The sequence below is a fragment of the Ambystoma mexicanum genome, chromosome 11, assembly GCF_040938575.1.
Source record: "Ambystoma mexicanum isolate Mex_15411 chromosome 11, UKY_AmexF1_1, whole genome shotgun sequence".
Lineage (NCBI taxonomy): Eukaryota > Metazoa > Chordata > Amphibia > Caudata > Ambystomatidae > Ambystoma > Ambystoma mexicanum.
Genome location: NC_090934.1, coordinates 1198755137 through 1198774840, shown reverse-complemented (window position 1 = coordinate 1198774840; position 19704 = coordinate 1198755137). Strand labels below are relative to the sequence as shown.

General features: G+C 47.5%; 1 protein-coding gene across 7 annotated transcripts in view; it reads left to right on the top strand.

Moving 5' to 3' along the window:
- SIN3A (SIN3 transcription regulator family member A) overlaps positions 1-19704 on the top strand; it is a 1166566-nt gene that overhangs the window by 229328 nt on the left and 917534 nt on the right. For all 7 annotated transcript variants that reach the window (XM_069624553.1, XM_069624552.1, XM_069624555.1 and 4 more), the window contains exon 3: positions 12022-12198. In XM_069624553.1, coding sequence (XP_069480654.1) covers positions 12022-12198 — 177 coding nt within the window. The remainder of the gene's footprint in view (positions 1-12021; positions 12199-19704) is intronic.

Below are 19704 nucleotides of genomic sequence, written 5' to 3'. Positions count from 1 at the left end.
TACCTCCACCTCGTTGACGGGCACGACACTGTTGACTGCCTTTTTGACCACCACCTGGTCAACCTCTACCTCCACTTTGTCGATGAGGTTCAGCCATGACGGTTGTTTCTACATTGACGATGACGTCAACACCAAGGGTGGCTTTACCTCCATGGCTCTGTCTGTTGTACCAACCACGACTTTGTCGGTGGCTGCTCCGATTTCGCAAATTCCAAATCACCTCCTTTCTAAAAGGATTCAGGTAGGGTGAAGGAGTTGCTTCCTCAGTCTGACTTTCAGCAGAAACCATTGAGGGAGGTCTCCACTGGCTCCAGTGGGGTCTCCAAGGAAATCTACTCAAATCTACAGTAGTTCGGAGGATGAACGGCTGCCTGAACATTTTTACTCAGACCATGAGGAGGGCCCCCTACGGCCCATGTCCTAGGAAAACTCTCCACGTCAAGATCCATACCTGTCTTTGTTCCCCAAGAGGTTTCGGCCCTGCACCATGATCATGGTGCACTCGGACCAGGAGGACCACAAACTGGATGTGGTTGGCAAATGCATCATTTACACCGCAGCTTCCACTGTCGAGGTCGCCAACGCTTCCGCCATCCTGTCACGTTACAATAGGGAGATTTGGTCCAAGCTTTGGCTGATATTGGATTTCCAGCTGGATGACAAAAAGGCAGAAGTACTGGCCCTGTTCCAGGAGGGAGACGTGGTCTCTGATCACGCCATCACAGAGGCGCTGACTACGGGTTCTGCCAGATGGTCAATGGTGTGGCCCTTTGATGCCAGGGTTGGCTGAAGGCCACTAGGTTGAAGGTGGTGCTCATGCCTTGATGGGGACAGCTTGTTTGGGAAGGCAGTAGATGAGATGTTCCAGGGTATCAGGACTGATAAGGAGACAGAGCGCTCTCTAGGGACCTTACAGCAGAGGAGTTTGTCCTTTTGTTCTTCGAGTGAAGGACCCCGGGCCCTCCAAGGGGTGCACTATGCCCTACTGTCAGCCCCCCACACCCCCCACCCCAGGCTCCACCATCCAGGAAGACTCCAGGGGCTGCTCCCAGGCCTAGGGCAGCAGAACGCTGCATTACCGCCCTCCGGCTAGGACGCAGAAGCCCAAGCAAGGCCCTTTCCAGCCGTGGACCCAATCCCCATCTTTCAGACCCCCTGTGGGAGGCCGGCTTTCAAACAGTGGAACAACCTCACCACAGACACACAGACATATGGGTGCTGGACGTTCTTCAGTAAGGACATGCCTTGGGGTTTGAACACAGGTGCCTTTGCATTCCTCCTGTGGCGCGTCAAGAACTGCACATGGCACAACTGTTGCAGGAGGTTCAAGCCATGTTAAAGAAAGGGGCAGTAGATCTTTTACTTCAACGGCTCTGGGGCTCAGGAGTGCACTCCAGATACTTTCGGAAGTACTTGCATTTTGTGGGCCGGCACTACCAGTTTAGGGCTCTGTACTTCAGCCTGAAATTGGCACCAAGAGTGTTCACAAAGTGCTTGACCCCAGTAGCGATTCATCTATGCCGCAAGGGCATCCACGTATATATCTTAATCTGGACTGGCTCATCTGCTCTTGGTCGCACGCTCTAGAGGAGCAGCACACGACCGAGACCATTGGCCTACTGACGGCACTCTGATTCTCCATCAATTATACAAAGTCCTGCCTGGTACCATCACACAACGCTCTGTTCCTGGGTGCCTGTCTCAACACTGTTGCATGCCTAGCAATCCCCTCAGAGGGGACTGTGAACGCTATCCCAGGGATGGTTAAGCAGCTGTCTGCAGTACCCGTGCAACGGTATGCACCATCAGTTCGCTGTTGGGCATGATTTCCTTCTGCATCCATTTGGTTCCACTTTGCATGCTTCATATGTGGCCTCTCCAGGAGTTTCTCAATGCCAGGTGGCTGCAGATCATGGGCTCTTGGACAGACAAGATCAATCACACCTAGGAGTTCCAGCAAACTTATCAATGTTGGGGGAGGCACGCTAGCCTCATTCAGGTATCTCAGTTTCAAACCATACCAGGCCACGGTCATCACAGATGCCTCACTGGAGGGCTGGGTCCCACACAGGACAGTCTCATGCTTTAGGCTTCCGAGCAGTCTTCTGGGCTTTCAAGTATTTCCAACCCCAGCTGTGAGGGAAGGTGGTGTGAATCTTCACAGACAATACCCCCACCATATTCTACATAAGGAAGCAGGGCGGGATTTGCTCCCCCGCTCTCTCCCCGGAAGCCCAGTCCTGTGGCACTGGGCCATTATTTTGGATGTGTTCCTCGTCTCTTTCCACCTGGCAGGCGACAAGAACACCATTGCAGACACCATTGCAGACCCGCTCCCCAGGGAGCTGTGGTCCTACCCGTGTGGGAATTGCAGTAGGCGCAAGCATCCCTTCTCTTCTGCTAGTGGGGTCAACCCCAGATCAATCTCTGTGCGGTGGCGGCCGACTCAGAGTGCCAGAGTATTGCCTGCAGATATCCTCTGATATCTGAGGAGTCGGAGGTGTTAGGGAGAATTCTCAGAAATGTGCTAATTCCCTCCACCTTAGAGATCCCCAGTAAGTCTTCTGGATTTGGAGGACTTGATTTTTTTTTACCTGGAGAGTGTGACCATTTTTCCCACTCATGTATTTTTGATGTGATTTTGTACACTTTGTTTAGTTATGGAGTCTGACAAACTCCATAGGCATCATCTTTTACATTGTGTCACACAGCACCTTCAGTGCGGTGACACAGGGAAGTCTTTAAGATTTCCCAAAGGTTTAACTACCTTCTCTGAGATAAACTACTGTTTCCCAGAGCAGTAAAGTGAAATTGACTTTACTTACCACTGTAAGTTGCTAGACCCAGCACGCACTATCTTCCAATAGGGTGCTGGAGGGGTTACCTAGTATCCCCTTTGTCTAGCTTCACATGTAACATTTTTTTGTTACCCTTTCCTCATTGAATGGCTGGTATCGGTGGTTTCATTTGAACTACTATAGTGTGTCTTTACGGCGTTCGCATCTACAGTAAAGCGCACACGGGAGCCATCTTTGTCAAAATGGCACCCGGTCTTCTTTTTTCGCCATTTCTTTGTGGAAAAGTCCTGCTTGAGATTTTCTCTGCACGCCAAACCAGGTTTGGTCTCTTTATTCATTTCGCCTTTGGCGGGTTTCAGGAGTGAAACCCGCCCCTGGCTCCAGAGTGTCTGGAGTAGGCAGGAAGTGAGGGAGGTCCCCGACTCCCTGTGCTTAGTCTCCTAGGAGACCCAAATGCACTCTGTGGTGGTTGGCCGGCTGTCTGGCAAGGACAGCCACCATGCTGGGTGACTGACAGCTAGGCTGGAATGAATGGGAGAGAACTGAATAAAAGGCGAGTCCTTTGGCTTGGAAGGCAGAGTCGACCACTGGACGAAGGAACCGACGAAGGAGCCGAAGAAGAACTTGAAGAAGATGCCTGCTTCAACTCCTGGATCTTTGGTTTGCCCAGTGAAGCCCTGCTGCAGTGCCGAAACGCCAAGTTTGCATCGACAGAGAAGCCCCTGCAAGGATGACTTCTTCCCTTGAGTTGGTGAGACCAATCAACTCCAAATTAAGCCACCTGGACATCCATCTCGGAGCTGGTTGAATTTCCACAGAGTTGCTGCTGAAAACCGTATAGCCAGGAGAGGAAAACCAGATTGTGTGTTGCTTTTAAGCTGGCCAAGAGCTCCAAGAATTTCCTCCGGACTCCCAGGAAGCAGGACTGACCGAGCCTGAGCCTCCTGAACACGGGGCGGGACCCCAGAAGAAAGGAAAGTCCATCTCGATAGCCAGGAACTGCAGTGTTGCTATTTGCGGTAGATGCGAGAAGCTGAAACACTGAACCACTGAAAGTGAAGTTTGGCGTTTGCGAGTTTTGACCGTCCCAGTGCATTGCAGAAGTCCCCCGACATCCTCCCTCTTGTCCCCACGACTGAGGCCCCGGAACAGTGAGGGATGCACAGGAACAGAAGTCATCAGCTGCATCTTTTTCTTCATTTCTAAGGTATTGTAACAAAGTCTGAGAGTACTTGCCTCTTACTGTAGAGTGCTTGTAACTTCCACAACTCGCAAGTATAATCAGCTTGTGGCCCTACATTTGTTTCTTCTTTTCATCATAGACTCCTAAGAACTTGCGCAAAGACTTTTCCATTCACTTATCAGAAGTGCTTCATCCTATACAAGACTTTTGCCCATTGATTTGACTTAGCCTATTGAATTGTATGACTCTTCTTGGAGGATCCTAAAGTATTTGCCTGCTTAAGAATATTTGTGGTCTCTTGTGATCTAATTACATTTGCCTTTTACCAACCTCTTAAAGTATTGTAAATGCCAACAGTAAGATATTAATGTCCCAGCACCCTAGTTATTGAAGTCACCTGTGGGTGTAGGTTGCTTCTGTGAGCCATCCCAAAATGGTCTTTACTGATTTAAAAACTAAGAGTGTACAGTATTGAAGTGTAGTTGTGTGTTACTATTATATTTGCTCCCTTCTGATGAAAGCTTTATAACTGACTGTCAGATAAATTAATAATTGTTTATGCAAGAAACCTGGAGTATAAGTTTATTTGAATACCTGTAACTGTGAATCTTTGCAACTCCACTACAGCTCACATTTCACCTCTTGAGATAAGCCTGGCTACTCAACACACTACCAAAACTGTGTAGTACAAGCTTAAACCTAAGGTTGGGTTGCCTATACCTGTAGTCAGTTGTTTGTAGTGTTCCCAGAGGGTACTGCATACAAACCTCGCCGAACAGGGGGCATGCTTTCTCATTCCCATGGGACGGGCTCTCCCTGTACACCGTACAGCCGATTCCCCTCCTGCTACGTGTGAACAACACACTCGGACATTGCCATGGCAGTGTGGTCCTCATTGCTGCGGCGTGGCCTCAGCAGATTTCGTTTCACTGACTCTGTCAGTGGCTCAGTCCATCCGGCTGTCTCCAATTCCGGTCCTTCTCTCCAGAGAAAACAGACCAATACTGCACCACGACCCAGTGTTGCTGAGCCTCCTGGCCTTGCTCCTGCAGCCCAAGTGTTGGTGCATTATTCCCTGCGCTGGAGTGCAAGAAGATCCTGGGCAAAGCCAGAGCTTTCCCCTATGCTGTCTTGTTATGGTCACAAGTGGAAACGCTTCATGGTGTGGTGCAGGACTCGGATGATTCGCCTCTGCGAATCACAGCTTCGCAGCTCCTACTGTACCTGCTCTTGCTGGCCAAGGCTGGCCTGGCCCACGCCTTTATCAGGGTTCATCTAGCTGCCATATCTCAGTACACCTGGGCGCCTTTCAAGTCCTCCCTGTGGTTGCAGAGGCTCATCAAGGAGTTCCTAAAAGGCCTTTTTTAGGACTTTTCCATCCGTTGAAGGCTCCTGCTCTTTCTTGGCCGGCAGAGAGCCCATTCCAACAAATCCATCACAGCGACAATGGCGTTTCTCTCTGGTGTTCGCCTGCTCGACATCTGCAGGGCTGTTACGTGGAGGTCCACCCACACCTTCACTAAATTCTACTGCGTCGACCGGGATTCCAGGAAGGAGTCCCAGGTCGGCCAAGCAGCGCTGCTTGCTTGAGGGAGAGTCTGTTGCCAGGGTAAGCGTGTTGCTTATGGTGAGCCTTGCCACCTTGCATGGTTGTGTATATGTACTGCTGTGTAATGGTATTCATGAACATGTGAATCCATGCAAGACCCCATACTGGAGAAGGAACAAGTTGCTTACCTGCAACTTGCTCATACTGCCACTTTGTGTTCTACAGAATCTGAAGATGGCCACTAGGGGTGGAGCTTAGGAGGACTAGTGTAATTCGATGGGGGCAGTATGACCCAAAGGACAGTGATTTGGTTATAGAGGAGACAACAGTTTTCAGTCTAAAGTGAAACGGCTTTCTTTTTACTGAGGATTCCTGGCTTAACGATCGGGAATGTTCATCAGCATGTGAAGATAGGCATTTAAAAAAAAATAATAATTTATTTTATTAACACACCAAACATTACAACTTTGAGGACATTTGCATACAAGTCTGCAACATTAGGTTCATACATCAAACATTGCGGTCCTCCCCTCCCCCTCCCCACTTTAACTCAAGCCCCTATTTCCGTGCCGCCCGCCAACGTATCTCATTTTACTCACTCATCTCCTTCCTTATCACTGAGGCCAGCCTGGGGTGGGGTACCTGCCATTGTGGTCACCAGTTGCCTCCATTCTATCATGGGTCCCACTTCTTCCTCCCCTCCTCTGCTGATTGCTTCATTCCAGACTGTCGTTTCTGCGTTTGCCCATTTCAGGAGGTCCGCCCACCACGCCTCTATTCTGGGTCGCTGGGCAGCCTTTCCAGCACATTGCAATTCTTCGTTTGGCCAGGATGTAAGCCAGGTCTTTCATTTTACTAATGTGCTTTAGGTTGCGCGGTCTGGCGAACACCCGCAGCATACATGCCCATACTGACGCCACCTCCAATACAATCCCCTTCTCTGCTAAGTGTAGCTTGATCTCTATCCAGAATCTATCCACCTCCGGGCAAGCCCAGAACATATGCATCAGCCCAGCCTCTGCCTCCCCACACCGTGGGCACTTTTGTACCGCTGGGTTTCCAAACCTGGCGATCCTACTGGGGGTCATTCATGCCCTATGGGTGACATATAGCTGTATCTGCTGGAGCCTTGCGTTTCGGGACACCTTCTTGTGGTACCTTTGGACTCTGTCCCATTGTCCGTCTAGCAAGGGCTCTCCCACCTCCTCCTCCCAATCGCGCCTCAGTTGCAGCACCTCCTTGCCCACCGTTTGTCAGTGTATCGTATATGCGAGATATTTCATGTCCACCCTCCGAAATGTCGTACAATGTCTCAATAGTCGTATCTGGTTGCTCGGTTAGCACTTCCGCAGGCCATCTGTCCTGCACCCGTTTGATGACTCTTGTATAAGTAATATGTTGGCCTATGTGCACCCCGGTATCTTCCATCAGCTTTCTGAAGTCTAGTGCCTCACCCTCTTGCCATACATCACCAAGTGTCACAAGCCCCATTGGTTCCCAATATTTACGGATCGCTATTGTCAATTGCGGGTCCTCCCCGCATACCGCTACCAACGGCACCTGCGGGGAGCATGGGGTTGGAATTCCCACCACCTGCCACGTTCTGTTCCAAATTTCCCAACCCCCTGTCAAGAGTTTAGCTCTCCCCTGCACCTTAGATTTTGGCAACCACACCACTTCCCTCAAGTAGTAAGGGGCGGAGTCCTTGTACAAAAGCCTGGTTTCAGCAGACTCCTCTTCGGACAACCATCTAGCCACATACTGAAGCTGCCCTGCCAGATACTATAGCTCAAAATTCAGTAGGTTTATGCCCCCTTTGTCACTCGGGGTTTTGCAACTTCCATGAGGCCACCCTATTTCTAGTGGTGTGCCAGATAAAGCCCCTGCATAAGATGTGGAGTTTCCCGAAGAACTGTTAGGGAGCATACATGGGATATTCATAAAGAAATGCAGTAGTCTCGGCAGGACCACCATCTCGATCAGCGCTGCCCTACCCATCATGGCTAGGGGCAGCCTAGACCAGAACCCCATGCTGTTCTTAATGCCTGCCACTGCCCACTCTGTGTTGTGTTTGTCCTTGGCCGAGTGGTATATATCGATACCCAGGTATCGAAAGGTCCTAGTCTGCCAGGGTATCGGCAGGACAGGTAAGTGTTTCGGTGAGGACTTTCTGTATCTCCCCAAGTGGAACACGCTCGATTTCCTATGGTTCACCGCTATACCCGAGAGGGTGGCGTAATGTTCCATCACCTCCAAGACATATTGCAAGTTTTCCTCTGGGAAGCGCAGGTATAGCAGGATATCGTCCGCATATAATGTTAGGTGCGTCCCTCACTTTGTGGGGATACCGATCTCCCCATACTGTTGTCTGAGGCAGATAGCCAGCGGTTCCAGAGCAAGGATATACAACATGGGCGACCAGGGGCAGCCCTGTCTCGTGCCCCTACTGAGCTGCCATTTGTCCGAGATTATGGCACTGGTTTTAACCCTAGCGATTGGGGAGCTATAAATCATTCTAACCCACCTTGGGTACCTTGGCCCCATGCCATATTCCCTCGGCGCCGCCAGCAACCACTGCCACCTCACTGAGTCGAACGCCTTAATGGCATCCAACGAAACTATCGCCATTTTGCCCGGTCCCTTTCTGTCTGCTCAATTATGTGGTGGAGTCTCCTGTGATTGACTGTTATATTCCTGCCTGGGACGTACCCTGTTTGATCGGGGTGGATCAGTTTCCCTATGACATGTTTAAGCCTGTTTGCCAACACAGCCGTAAGGATCTTGCTATCTTGGTTAAGCATGGACAGGGGTCGGTAAGATCCGCAGTCCGAGCTTGGCTTACCTGGTTTTAAGAGCGGGATTATCATCGCCTCCCTGAGGGACTCCGGCAGCCTGCTTTGTTTAAACACCTTGTTTAACATGGCGAGCAGTGGGGGGAGCACCTCCTGCTTTTACGTCTTGTAAGATTCACTCGGGAGACCATCTGACCCCGGGGCCTTACACGTGGGTAGGTGCTGTACCATCGTCTCTAGTTATTCAAGAGTGATTGGGGCATCTAGGTCCTCCCGCTCCTGGTCACTAAGCTTAGGCAGTCCTATGTCCTCCAAAGTTTCCTGGGTCTCCTGCCCAGTCTCCTCCCCTGTATCCTCGTATAGGTGCCTGTAGAATCTAAGAAACCCCTCATTGACTCCTTCTTGGGTGTCCCAGGTCTGGCCATCTTCATCCTTTATCTCCCTGATCACGGAGCGCAGCGTTTCATTCTTGTATAGCCACGCTAACAGCCTGCCCGGTTTATATCCACCTGCATGTTGCCTTTCAATGTGTCTTTTGTAGTTTAACTTACATAGCCTGTTCTCCCCCTCTGTATTATTTCTTCCAGCTCCCTCTCTGTCTCCCTAGCTCCCGCTCTATGCCCCCTTGGAGCCCTCTGGACTTAGATATGGCCGCGCCCCGTACTACCTTTTTTTTGCGCGGATCCCAAAGGCTCCCCTCCGACTGCACACTACCAGTGTTAATGTCAAAATACTTGGTAATAGCCTCCCTTAGATTCTCTCGGAACCCCGAGTCCTGCAAGGCTTCAGCTCTGAGTTTCCACGTCGGGATTCTCGCCCTCGGGGGCTGATGGCTCCATTCCGCCACCAAGGGGGAGTGGTCCGAAAGCACTCTGGCCTTGTATTCCGAACCTATCATTTCCCCAGCTATCCCCGAGGTCACAAACATATAGTCCAATCTAGTGTATAGGTTGTGGGGGGCCGAGTAATGCGAGTACTGCCTGTCCTCCGGATGCAGCAGTCTCCATATGTCTTCTAGCTCAAAGTCCCGCAGGAGGGCCAATAGTGCCTTTGCTGCTGGGGTGGGTCTCTAGTTTCTTGTCGGACCTGTCCACCCTGGGGTCTAATGTACAATTAAAGTCGCCCCCCCAGATGGTAGCGCTGCCCATTAGGGGGCTAAGTTTATCATATAGGGCCCTGTAGTAGGCCGATGTATCTTGGTTGTGGGCATAATTGTTTATGATGCTCACCTCCCTGTTCTCCAGCATCCCCGCACCACTAGCATTCTTACATCTGGGTCTGGCATGGATTGAAGCAGCTGGAATGGTACATGAGGTGTTACCCACGTGACCACCCCCCTCGCATACGCTGAGTATGTGGCTCCCATGGTGGTCTCCCTCCACTTTCTCTTGACTGACTAACTCTAGTTTGTCCCTGGTAAGGTGGGTCTCCTGTGGTAATGCTATATCCACTTTCAGCCTTCTCAGGTACATAATCACTTTATTCCTTTTCAGATAACTGTTGAGAACTCTTACATTCCAAGTTACAATTCTGAGACTATCCACAGCCATGCGAGGTATCTATCGCCTCCCCCCCCTCCCCGGGCCACCGTTCCAGTCCCGGTCAGCATGAAATCAGGCTTGCACCCCTCCCTCTCCCAACTTGACCTCATTTGTCCGTGTCATCCTTCTTTCGGCCGTCGAGTCCCTCCGGGCAATTTTGGCCGTCCAACCAATCTGTCGCGTCCTCCGGACTCTTGAAAAACAGAACTTTGGATTTGTGGATCACTTTCAGTTTAGCTGGGTACATCAGCATGTATCGCATCCCCGCCTCTCGCAATCTCCTCTTCACTGTCCCATAGTTCAGCCTCTGCCTCTGCACTTGAAGTGTGTAGTCGGGGATATGCCAAAATGGTCGCAGAAACCCTTTGTATGGTGCTCCCCTTCCGGAAATATTCCAGCATCTTCTCTGTCCCGGTAGTTCAGTATCTTGGAGATGATTGGCCTCGGGGGGCGGAGTGGGGGCGGCTTCAGGGGGGGTCTCCTCTTGAGCGCTCTGTGGGCTCTCTCCACAGCGAACCCTTGCATGAAGACCCCAACTCCTATTTCCTGCAACAGCATGTTTTCAACATAGTCCGTTGGGTTAGGGCCTTCTTCCCCCTCCGGAAGCCCCACTATGCGCATGTTGTTCCTTCGGACGCGCCCTTCGGCCTCCTCTGCCCTGTTCTACAGGTTGGCCACCTGCTGCCTCAGGATGTGGATCTCCGAGGCGTAAGAGTCCTGGGCTGTCGTGTTTATGGTCACTTCTTTCTACAGCTCGTCTGTGCGTTCCGCCATTTACCGCACGTCCAATCTGAGCAAGTTGACCTCCTGTAGTGTGCCTTTTTTGAGCTCAAGCGCTGCCTTTAGTTCGGCAGTGGCTGTCTCTAGCTTGCTTTCCCACGTGGCCTTGAGGTCTGCCATTGCTTCTAGAATCTGCCGGTCAACTCGCGTCAGGGTGATGTCCTCTGATGGCATCTTGTCCTTTGGTCTTGCCCCCTCAGCCTGTTGTAGGGTCTTGGTGAAGTCTTCCATCGTGGGCTGCTTCCCCTTGGATTTGGGTAGTTTGGATGTCATCCTGCCGTCTGGCATCCCCCCAGTTTAAGGTGAGGTTTGCTGGCCCCTAGCCACCTTGTCCTAGACCCGGAAGGCCTCAGTCTTCCTACCCAGCCACCTAGCTAGCCATACATTGGGGGCCCTCTGTTGGCCTCAGCTGTCTGTCTCGGGCGGGTGCTGCGGCCTTATTTGCAGCCGCTTTCGGGGCCCCTCGGGGGTGTCCTGTATCTATTGCGTCGGATCCACAGAGCACTCGTACGCCGCCGGGTGAGTGGAGCGCACGTGCACTCCCGTTTCCGTGCGCCCCCTGTGTCCTGTGCGCTGGGCACATGGCGATGAAGGGCAGGACGCACCTCCCCCGTTCGTGCGTACCCGGTTCGGAGCCTCCGCTGAGGCGGCCGCTCCTCCGCATTCCGCAGCAGCACAACTTGGGCGCTTCACGTTACCACTTGGGCCGCTTTCCCGGCTGACAAAGGATGCTTCCCGTCAAGGTGCGCAGCAAGCCCTCCTTCTCAATCTTCCCGTTCCTTTGTTCGGCGAGCTCACACAGCCGCCATCTTTAATTCCGAGCGCCGTCCTCCACCGCCAGCACAATTTCCACAGTAGCCGCTCTAATACTTGATGAATTTTGAGCGGAGTAGCATCATTCGATGCAGCTAGTGTTCCCCTCAGCTCCGGTCCATCTCAGGTAGCGAATGTTCAGGGTTAATGTGCCCATACACCAAAGGATCATTACGGATCGGCAGGAGACGGTCAGAAGCGCGTCTTACACCATGGCTGCTTAGCCACGCCCCCCCCCAGCATGGGAATACATGCATGACCCATGCTGGAGAACAGGAGTTACAGGTAAGTAACTTGTGTCAGCCTACAACATCTGCTCCTGGCGGCTACCCGTATGTATTTCGTCTTTTGGCACAAATGTGACGGTTCTTGATCCAACTAACAGGATAATGCCTAGCATGTATATATGCATTGGTCGTCAATCTGAAAAAATGTTGCTACAGCTATGTAATTTTTCATTCACTGATTGTGTAAGACATATTATAGGGGTAGGGCATGGGGGACAAATGAGAAGTTGATCCCAAGTCCAGAGTTGTCTCCTCATGGTCGTTTCCGTTCTTTGCAGGTGTCCGCTGTTCAGCAGAGCTCCAGCAGCCATGGTCCAGCTGTCGCCACTGTTCACAGTGGTCACCATCACACTACACCAGTCCAGGCTCACGGAACACCTGTGGTGCAGAGCCACACCCACACCACTCCTCCTGCAGCCCCTGCACAGGGACAACAGCAGTTCCAAAGGCTGAAGGTAAGTGAAGATTCTCAGTGCCTTTGCTGTTGGGGACTCTACCTAATAAAAAAGCAACAATGAATTGTAGTGCTTAGCAGGCTAATATCTTGTATAAGCATTTGCTCTGCCAAACTGAGCTCAAAATCAAAGGCAATCTGTTTATTAAGTATATATAATCTATTTTGTGCAAAAGACCAGGCTTTTTTTTGTTTATTTTTTCTTTAAGCTCTTCTAGGCAAAGTTTGTTAAAGCATATTGGGACATGGAGGTTATTGACCTCTCAGCCAATCGGAATTTTCGGAAAGTGTCAGTAACTACTGGTATTTACTGCATTCCAGGCATTTTGACTTCAGAACTGCAAATCAGCTGAAAGCTGTTTCTCTGCATGCAAGAAACAGCTGTGAAATGTGAGTTCACTTTCCAAGGAACTTAAATTTAACACACCAAAGCCAAAGATAAAATATTAAACCATGACTGACTTCATTTTCCTATAAGGAATTTTTTGACTTTTTACACTACTCTAATGCACGTTTTTGATAAAACTGTTCCAGATGAACCCATTTTACAATGAAATGCTTGTCCTATTAAAGACCAACTTTAAACATTAAATAATGAAACCATATTTATTTTACCAAATAGTTTTCAGTTTAGCTTTCTGACTGCTAAGGTGCCTTTTTAATTTTTTTTCATTTTTTTTTTGTTCACCCCCACAACTCAAAAACCAGTATGCTAATATCCTTATAGTCCTTGGATGGAGGAGTTGATTGGGATAATGACCCACCCTCAAGATATGGCACTCTTCAGTGCCATAACTTGGGGGTGGTGTAGTTTTTCAACGATGGGGACCTTTCAGCCCATCTATAAGGCTATATGAAAGGTGTTGTGCAGTTCAAAGGAATAATCTAAACAGGGATAATTTTGGGATGTTATAACTAGTCTTGCTCATTGCGAAAACCATTGCTAAAATGGTGGATTTGTCGTGCACCCATCATTGTAGTGGTCTTACTGGGGCAAGGTGTCTCCGGATGGTGGTGTATGGTGCCCCAGCCTGGGGTGAACCAGATGGTTGTCTGTGGTGAAAAAGAAACTGGATGGTCGAGGTCTGGCTGAACGGTTGAGGTACAACAAGGAGTAGGATAGTCAACCTGACTTTACTCCCCCTTTACTTGACACTGAACTGAACATCATCTGTTACTCATTTCAAGGTAACATGTTTTTAAACAGTACTCCTGTAACTGATCTATTTCACACAAGACTAACCACCAGGACTCAACACTGAATGGCCAATCAGCTATGGATTTGCTTTGGTGCTCCGTCTGAGTTTCTTGAACTCCCTTCCGGTCAGCATCGCATGATGACCCACAACCAGCATTTAGAAAACCAGATGAGACCCATATGTTGACATCAGTCTCCAATGCAGCAGTATGTCTGAATTACCCTTCACTTGTGTCACTCTGACTTCCCCCAATATCCTTGAAATATTGCCTGCATGTTCTTGAGCTATTTTTGAGTTGTGCGTAAACACTAGGTTTTCAGTTGGTGTATATGAAATACCATGATATAAATGGAAATCCTTGGGCTAAATGTTGTTTAAGTCTAGGTCATCGAGTTGGAGAAGGACCAATCTTTAATAGGTGCAGACATTGTGGATGGATCTAATGGATAATTTACTCCCACTCAGACTCCATCACTGAATATCATCCAAGTACAGATGGCTCTGTAATTGTATCTCACATCAACAAGGTGATGGGCCCTGCTCAATCAGTGTTATTGGCATCATCTACATATTTCTGAGGCTCGTGAAATCTGCTTAGATCACATTCTTTTATTTTATTGTAAAACTTCAGTTCAATACAAAATCAAACTTTTGTTACATTACAGTATCCCAAAGTTTAGCTATTAAGTTCCAGTAAGAGTGCATATTTGGACCGCACCCGAAAGCATGATGTTGAAGTGCATTAAGGTGTTTTAGTTTAGGCACTTTAGTTTGGACATGTTTTTGGAAAACATTTTTTTTGGTCATTGACCAAGATCTTATCTAAAAAGTTAATTATGCTACATGTGAGCAGGATGCTTCTCCCAATCGAGACAAGTTCCCACCAGTCATCTGCATCATAAAAAATTGGTTTGTAGGAACTAAGATGTAGTTCACGAGGAATATTGAGCTCTGGGCATGCAGTTATAAGATGTTTTAACGACTCGGTTTCTCCTGTCATGCAAAACCTGCATTTGTCGGAATCTATGGTTTTGTCTCGTCGTCGCCAGAGTTTCTCTTGTGGCGAGGGCGTTCATTCTGAATTTCAAGAATTGGTTCCAATGATGACGAGAGGGACAAGATGATAAATATTTCGGAAGAGAGTGTAGTTTCAACATGCTCTTAGAACCTGGTAGAGTGGATTTAAGAGATGCACAGTGTTCATAGGTTAGAATTCAGTCCCATAGTTCAAGTTTTATTTTTGCATGTTGTGGACGATCGATTAGTTCCTCGATACTGATGTTGGCAGCTTCCATGATATTTGTCAAAGCAGATTGCCATGTTTGAAGTAAGCACGATTGTGAACTTACATTATCGTTGCTAAAAATTTCATATGCTGAGATTTGTAGACCAAGCTTCATTTTTCTCAGAGAGGATAAACTTTTCCAAATTATTGTCATGTGAAGTGAACTCGAGGCCAATTCGTATCTCAGGGCCACCATTGAAATGTCTTTTGAGAGCCCCAATGCACGTTTCCAGAACGTGCCTTCAAGCTTCTGCCATAGCCGATAATCGAGGTTCCATCCTGACTCTCCACCAAAAGTTATAGTGGGAATTAACTTCTGCAAATAGAATGTTATTAGTGGTTCAATTGAGAATTTTCCATAGTCTTTATTGATTTTTGCACCTTGAATGCCGAGTGTGTTCGCTTTCCAGTAGGTCATTCGTCCAGGCCGATTCACAGATGGAATTGTTAGCCATTATTCCTAGATATCGTATAGATGTCACGATAATAAGCGGAGCTTTCCCAATGGCCCATTAAGTTTTTGTCCCTCCGTGAGACAGTTTTGCCAATAAACATGATATTAGTTTTTCCTGTATTTAGTTGCAGATCATTTACTTTTAGATATTCATTCAACTTCGACAGCAGGTTTTGCAAGCCTATCTGAGTGCGATCAATCAGCACAATATCATCAGCATAGACGAGGCAATTAACAGACCTTGTATTGATCTTTGGGGGAAAACAGTGTGCGTCGTCCAACCATTTTGGTAAATCAGAGATAAATATTTTGAACAGATCGGCCGCCAATGGACACCCTTGCTTGACACCTTTGTACGTTGGAATTGGGTCAGTCAGATCACCTTGAGAATTCACTCTTACTTGAACAGAGGTGTTGGAATGGAGCGCTATTAAGAGGATCGAGAATCTGAGATGGACAATTCCACTCGCTTAATTTAGCCCACAGTTTTTTGCAATGAACTGCATCGAAAGCTTGTTTCAAATCGACAAAGGCAAAAAAGATTTTTGTTTTAGCTCTTAGGGCTTCAAGTTTTAGGATGGTTAGTATGGTCAGATTGGCATCAACGCCTACATCTTTCGTGAAGCCTGTTTGTCGACAGTCCATTTGTTTCGCCTTAAGTACCCAAGCAGTCAACTTCGTTCGAAGAAACGAGCGGAATATTTTGCCCATGGTATCGAGCAAGGCAATTGGACCATAGTTCGACGGATCATCTCGGTTACCCTTCTTTATAAATTGGTACCACTATTGCCTTAGCCCAGGACTCGGGTGTTTTCCTCAAGATTGAAATTTGACGGAACAAAGATTCCATAAGTTTGGCCCAGTGATGCTTGTGTTTTTTTAGCATGATGTTGGTTATTTGGTCAGGTCCTGCTGCCCTCGAATTTTTTTGCTTTTGAATTGCTAATTCAAGGTCAACATATGATGGAGTTATATCCCATTCTTTAGTGGAGGGGAAGACGGTGAACTTGGGAGATTTGATGAGGTTGTTCGTAAGCCTTTGTAAAATAATCCACCCATGAAGAGCTTGAAATTGCATTTGAGATAATTGCGCTAGTTTTTGTGTTTCCTTTATTTACGATAGCCCAGATTTCTCGAGAGTTCTTTGTAATAATTACCTTTAGCATGATTTCAGCTCTGTTTTGATCGATTATGACAGAGTGGGATTTTAGCCAATTTCTATATACCTGACGTTCGAGCCTTTATGCTTCTTTGTATGTCAATTTGATTACCATGAGTTTTTCTTGGCACGCGTAGGTCCTTTCCTCAGTAACTTTTTGGCCGCTGCTATTTCAGAGCTGTAAAGATTTTTCGACATAAGGCCGTGGGATTTTAAGTTATCATATTGTTGTGAACATGCAAACAACAAAGGAACATATTCCACGTCGTTTGAGTCTTCATGATGCAAGGCTATTTTCTGAATTATTGTGCCGGTAGTTGTTAGCCGATTTCCTGCTGGGTTTATTGCCAGTGGCATTTTATAAGGCTCTGGTTGTGTGAAAATTTCGAAATCCAGAGATAGACGAAGCATATCATGATCACTTACGTCTTTCTGAACTACAAGTGAAACAACTCTTTCAAATAGATTACGAGCGACCCAAATGTAGTCAAGAGTGTTTCTAGAAGTCGCTTCCAGGCTGTCTTGCAAGGTTGGTCTCCTTTTGTGTTGCCATTAACCATCTGACAATTTCGCGACGAAAGTGCTTGTGACCATAGTTTTCCTCGTTCTGGTACTTCGTCTTCAGATATAACACTGTTTTCCATCGTTTGATGATTAAATTGATACCAGCTACAGTTCAGATCACCGCATATGAGCACAGATAGATCTGAATAATTAAGGAAAGTGTCGTCAATCAGAGTTATCGATTCGATAAAGTCCGTGGTTGTGATCATTACCGGGTTCCAATAGCTGTTGATTATGAGTAGATGGCTGTATATTCCAGAGTTAATCTTCCCAATTCGAATTATCGTAACCTGTTCAAACTGGTTTGGGTTGACCGCTTCGAGGGGAGTCATCCAGTTTTGAATTTTTAGTAAGGTGATTAGGCCTGAATAGGGACGACCCTTGCTGTTTCTTTTGGCTGGATTCAAATGAGTGGTGATACCATCTCGATTTGGAGCATCGCGTAGCCATGTTTCCTGAAGGCAGATTGCAAAGATCTCATCAAGCGATTCTGTAAAGTTATTAAACAGATGAGAAAATCCGCGGGTGTTCCAGGAAAGTAGCTTTAGCTTCGTCCGTGTCGCTCATTGTTATTGGATATTGTTATTAGTGCGCTTGGTCTTCTGTCTGGTTCCTCTGTTGGTGGGTTTATAGTCCGTATCATTTTGTGGTCTGTGGAAAAAAGATAGTGACTTCCGTAAGGATGTTCGACAGATTGAACTTTGCGATTTTCCTGAAGTTAGTTGACTAGTCAGAACTTCTTTTTGGATTATCAAATCAGGTTCGAGGGTAATATCGAATCCATGTACTAGCAGTTATTCGACTGCTTGCATTAAGATGTTTTTTTACCGCAGACGATATTATGTGTAGTAATACTTGGTCGGTTGTTTTTTCCGTTGCGTACTCCACAATCTTGATGTCATCTGTGGTTATTGTTCTGGGTTGAGGAACACAGGCAAATAGTTTTAAGACATTAGCTCTGTTCAGGTTTATTTCATTTCCATCAGAATAAATATTCTGGAGACGAAGCTTCCATGAACTTGTTGCAGATTTTGCACTTAAGCTATCATGTACTCTTGAGCGAAAATGTGGATCATTTTTCCTCCGATTTGTTAGCTTTGGATTTAATTTGGAGCTGGCAGGTGAGAGCAGGCCCCTTGAGGTAGTAGGACGTTCCGTCCTTAGGGGTTCACTGAAGTGACATCTAGTCGCATTTTCTTTCAGGAGGGATTTCTTTCTTGCCTGGTTTCCCATGTCATTTGGTGCCGGGGCTGCCGAAGAAGAGTCGTTGTTAATTTCGCTATTAATAGAGTATGTAGATAAGTCGCATAAGTCAATAGAGCTATCTTAGCCGGCGCAATTTGAAATTTCAGAGCCCGTGTTCAAGCGACGGCGTTTAGTTGGTAATTTAGACAAGACTTTTTTATGATCAATTGCTTGGACTGACCCTTGAGATTGTGTTAATTCATCATGTGGTTTAACGTTGTCCCGTACAAACAGACTGTTTTTTTTTTGCTGTTGTCAAAGTTCTTATGAATTTTTTAACGTTCGTACGTTTGTTTTTTTGCTGTGCATCTTTTGGTCCAGATTTAATTGGGAGTTTTCCATCAAGCTTTGGAACGTTCTTGTGAGTTTTGGTTAGATCTAGAGTTTTAGCTTGGCCACTAAAGATGTTAAACGAAGTGGGTTTGAAAATCACTGAACCAGAGGGTACCTCTTGAATCTCATTAGTGTCATTCGTGGGAGGGAGATCGTTTTGTGGTCGGTCAACGATTCCGCTAATGCTTTCAATTGCACTGGGGGGGCTCAGATACAGATTGAGAAGATTGGGTTTGAGGTAAAGCAGGGTGGACATCATACGAAATCGACACTGCAGAATTAGAGTCAGGGGTTGTAATATTAGGTGGGCTTGCATCCACATTTTGAGGAGCTAGAGTACTTAAGGCCGTGAATGGAGGGTCGAGGGTTTGAGTATATTGAGTGGCATTTTTTCTCATCCATTTCACGGCGTCTAGAAGACCTTCTGATAGTGTCATTTTGACAGTGATGTCTAGCGGCCAAGTCGCCTAGCCGCTCTTGCCATCTTGTTGATATGTCAGCGTTTTTTTCCATTTCTATTTGAAGGAAATTCGTGAAGTGATCAATTTTTTTCTATTTTTTTGGACCAAGTTTTGTCTGATTGCACCTTGGTCACTTATGCGCTGATGCCGCAAGAACGTTATTATGGATTTGTGTTAAAGCTTCCATTGGAATATTCACAGACGGGGCTTTGCCGGCCGAGTGTTGTTCCTCACTTGAGGACGCATTTGAGCATTCCAAATGGAACTTTGCGTTGATTGGTGAGAGAGTTCTTGTTAGATTGGACATATGGGGATCCCTATAAGCAAACTCCTTCAGTGGGTGAGGCGTACTAGCCTGACTGGCTTGCTGGTCATCTGGTTTTTGGGGAAATGCATTTTAGATTTTAATTCTGCAATTCGTTGTAGGCGGCGCGCTCTTGCAGAGGAGCTTGAGTCAAGGTCAAATATTTTTGGTATTGCTGTTTGCGTGGTCGAATCCAAAGGGCGTCGATGTGGACCACCAAAAGGAACCCTAGAAACATCTGGCGCCTGGCATGCATATCCACTGTGATTGCCTTGGGCGAGAGCATCAGGCGTGTTGTTCATTAACGGCTGGGTCTCCTTAGACATTGCAATCGGTCTAACCAGAAGATGGCAGTTCTTGTGATTTAGGTCGAGGGAGGATTCCTTTAACGCTGACAGGCGATCATGGCGATTTAAAGACTCTATGCCTGTTGGTAGCAAATATAACAAAGGCAGATGGGGCTTGGCTGCTAGATGCTAAAGTTGGAGCACAAGAGTCTGAGT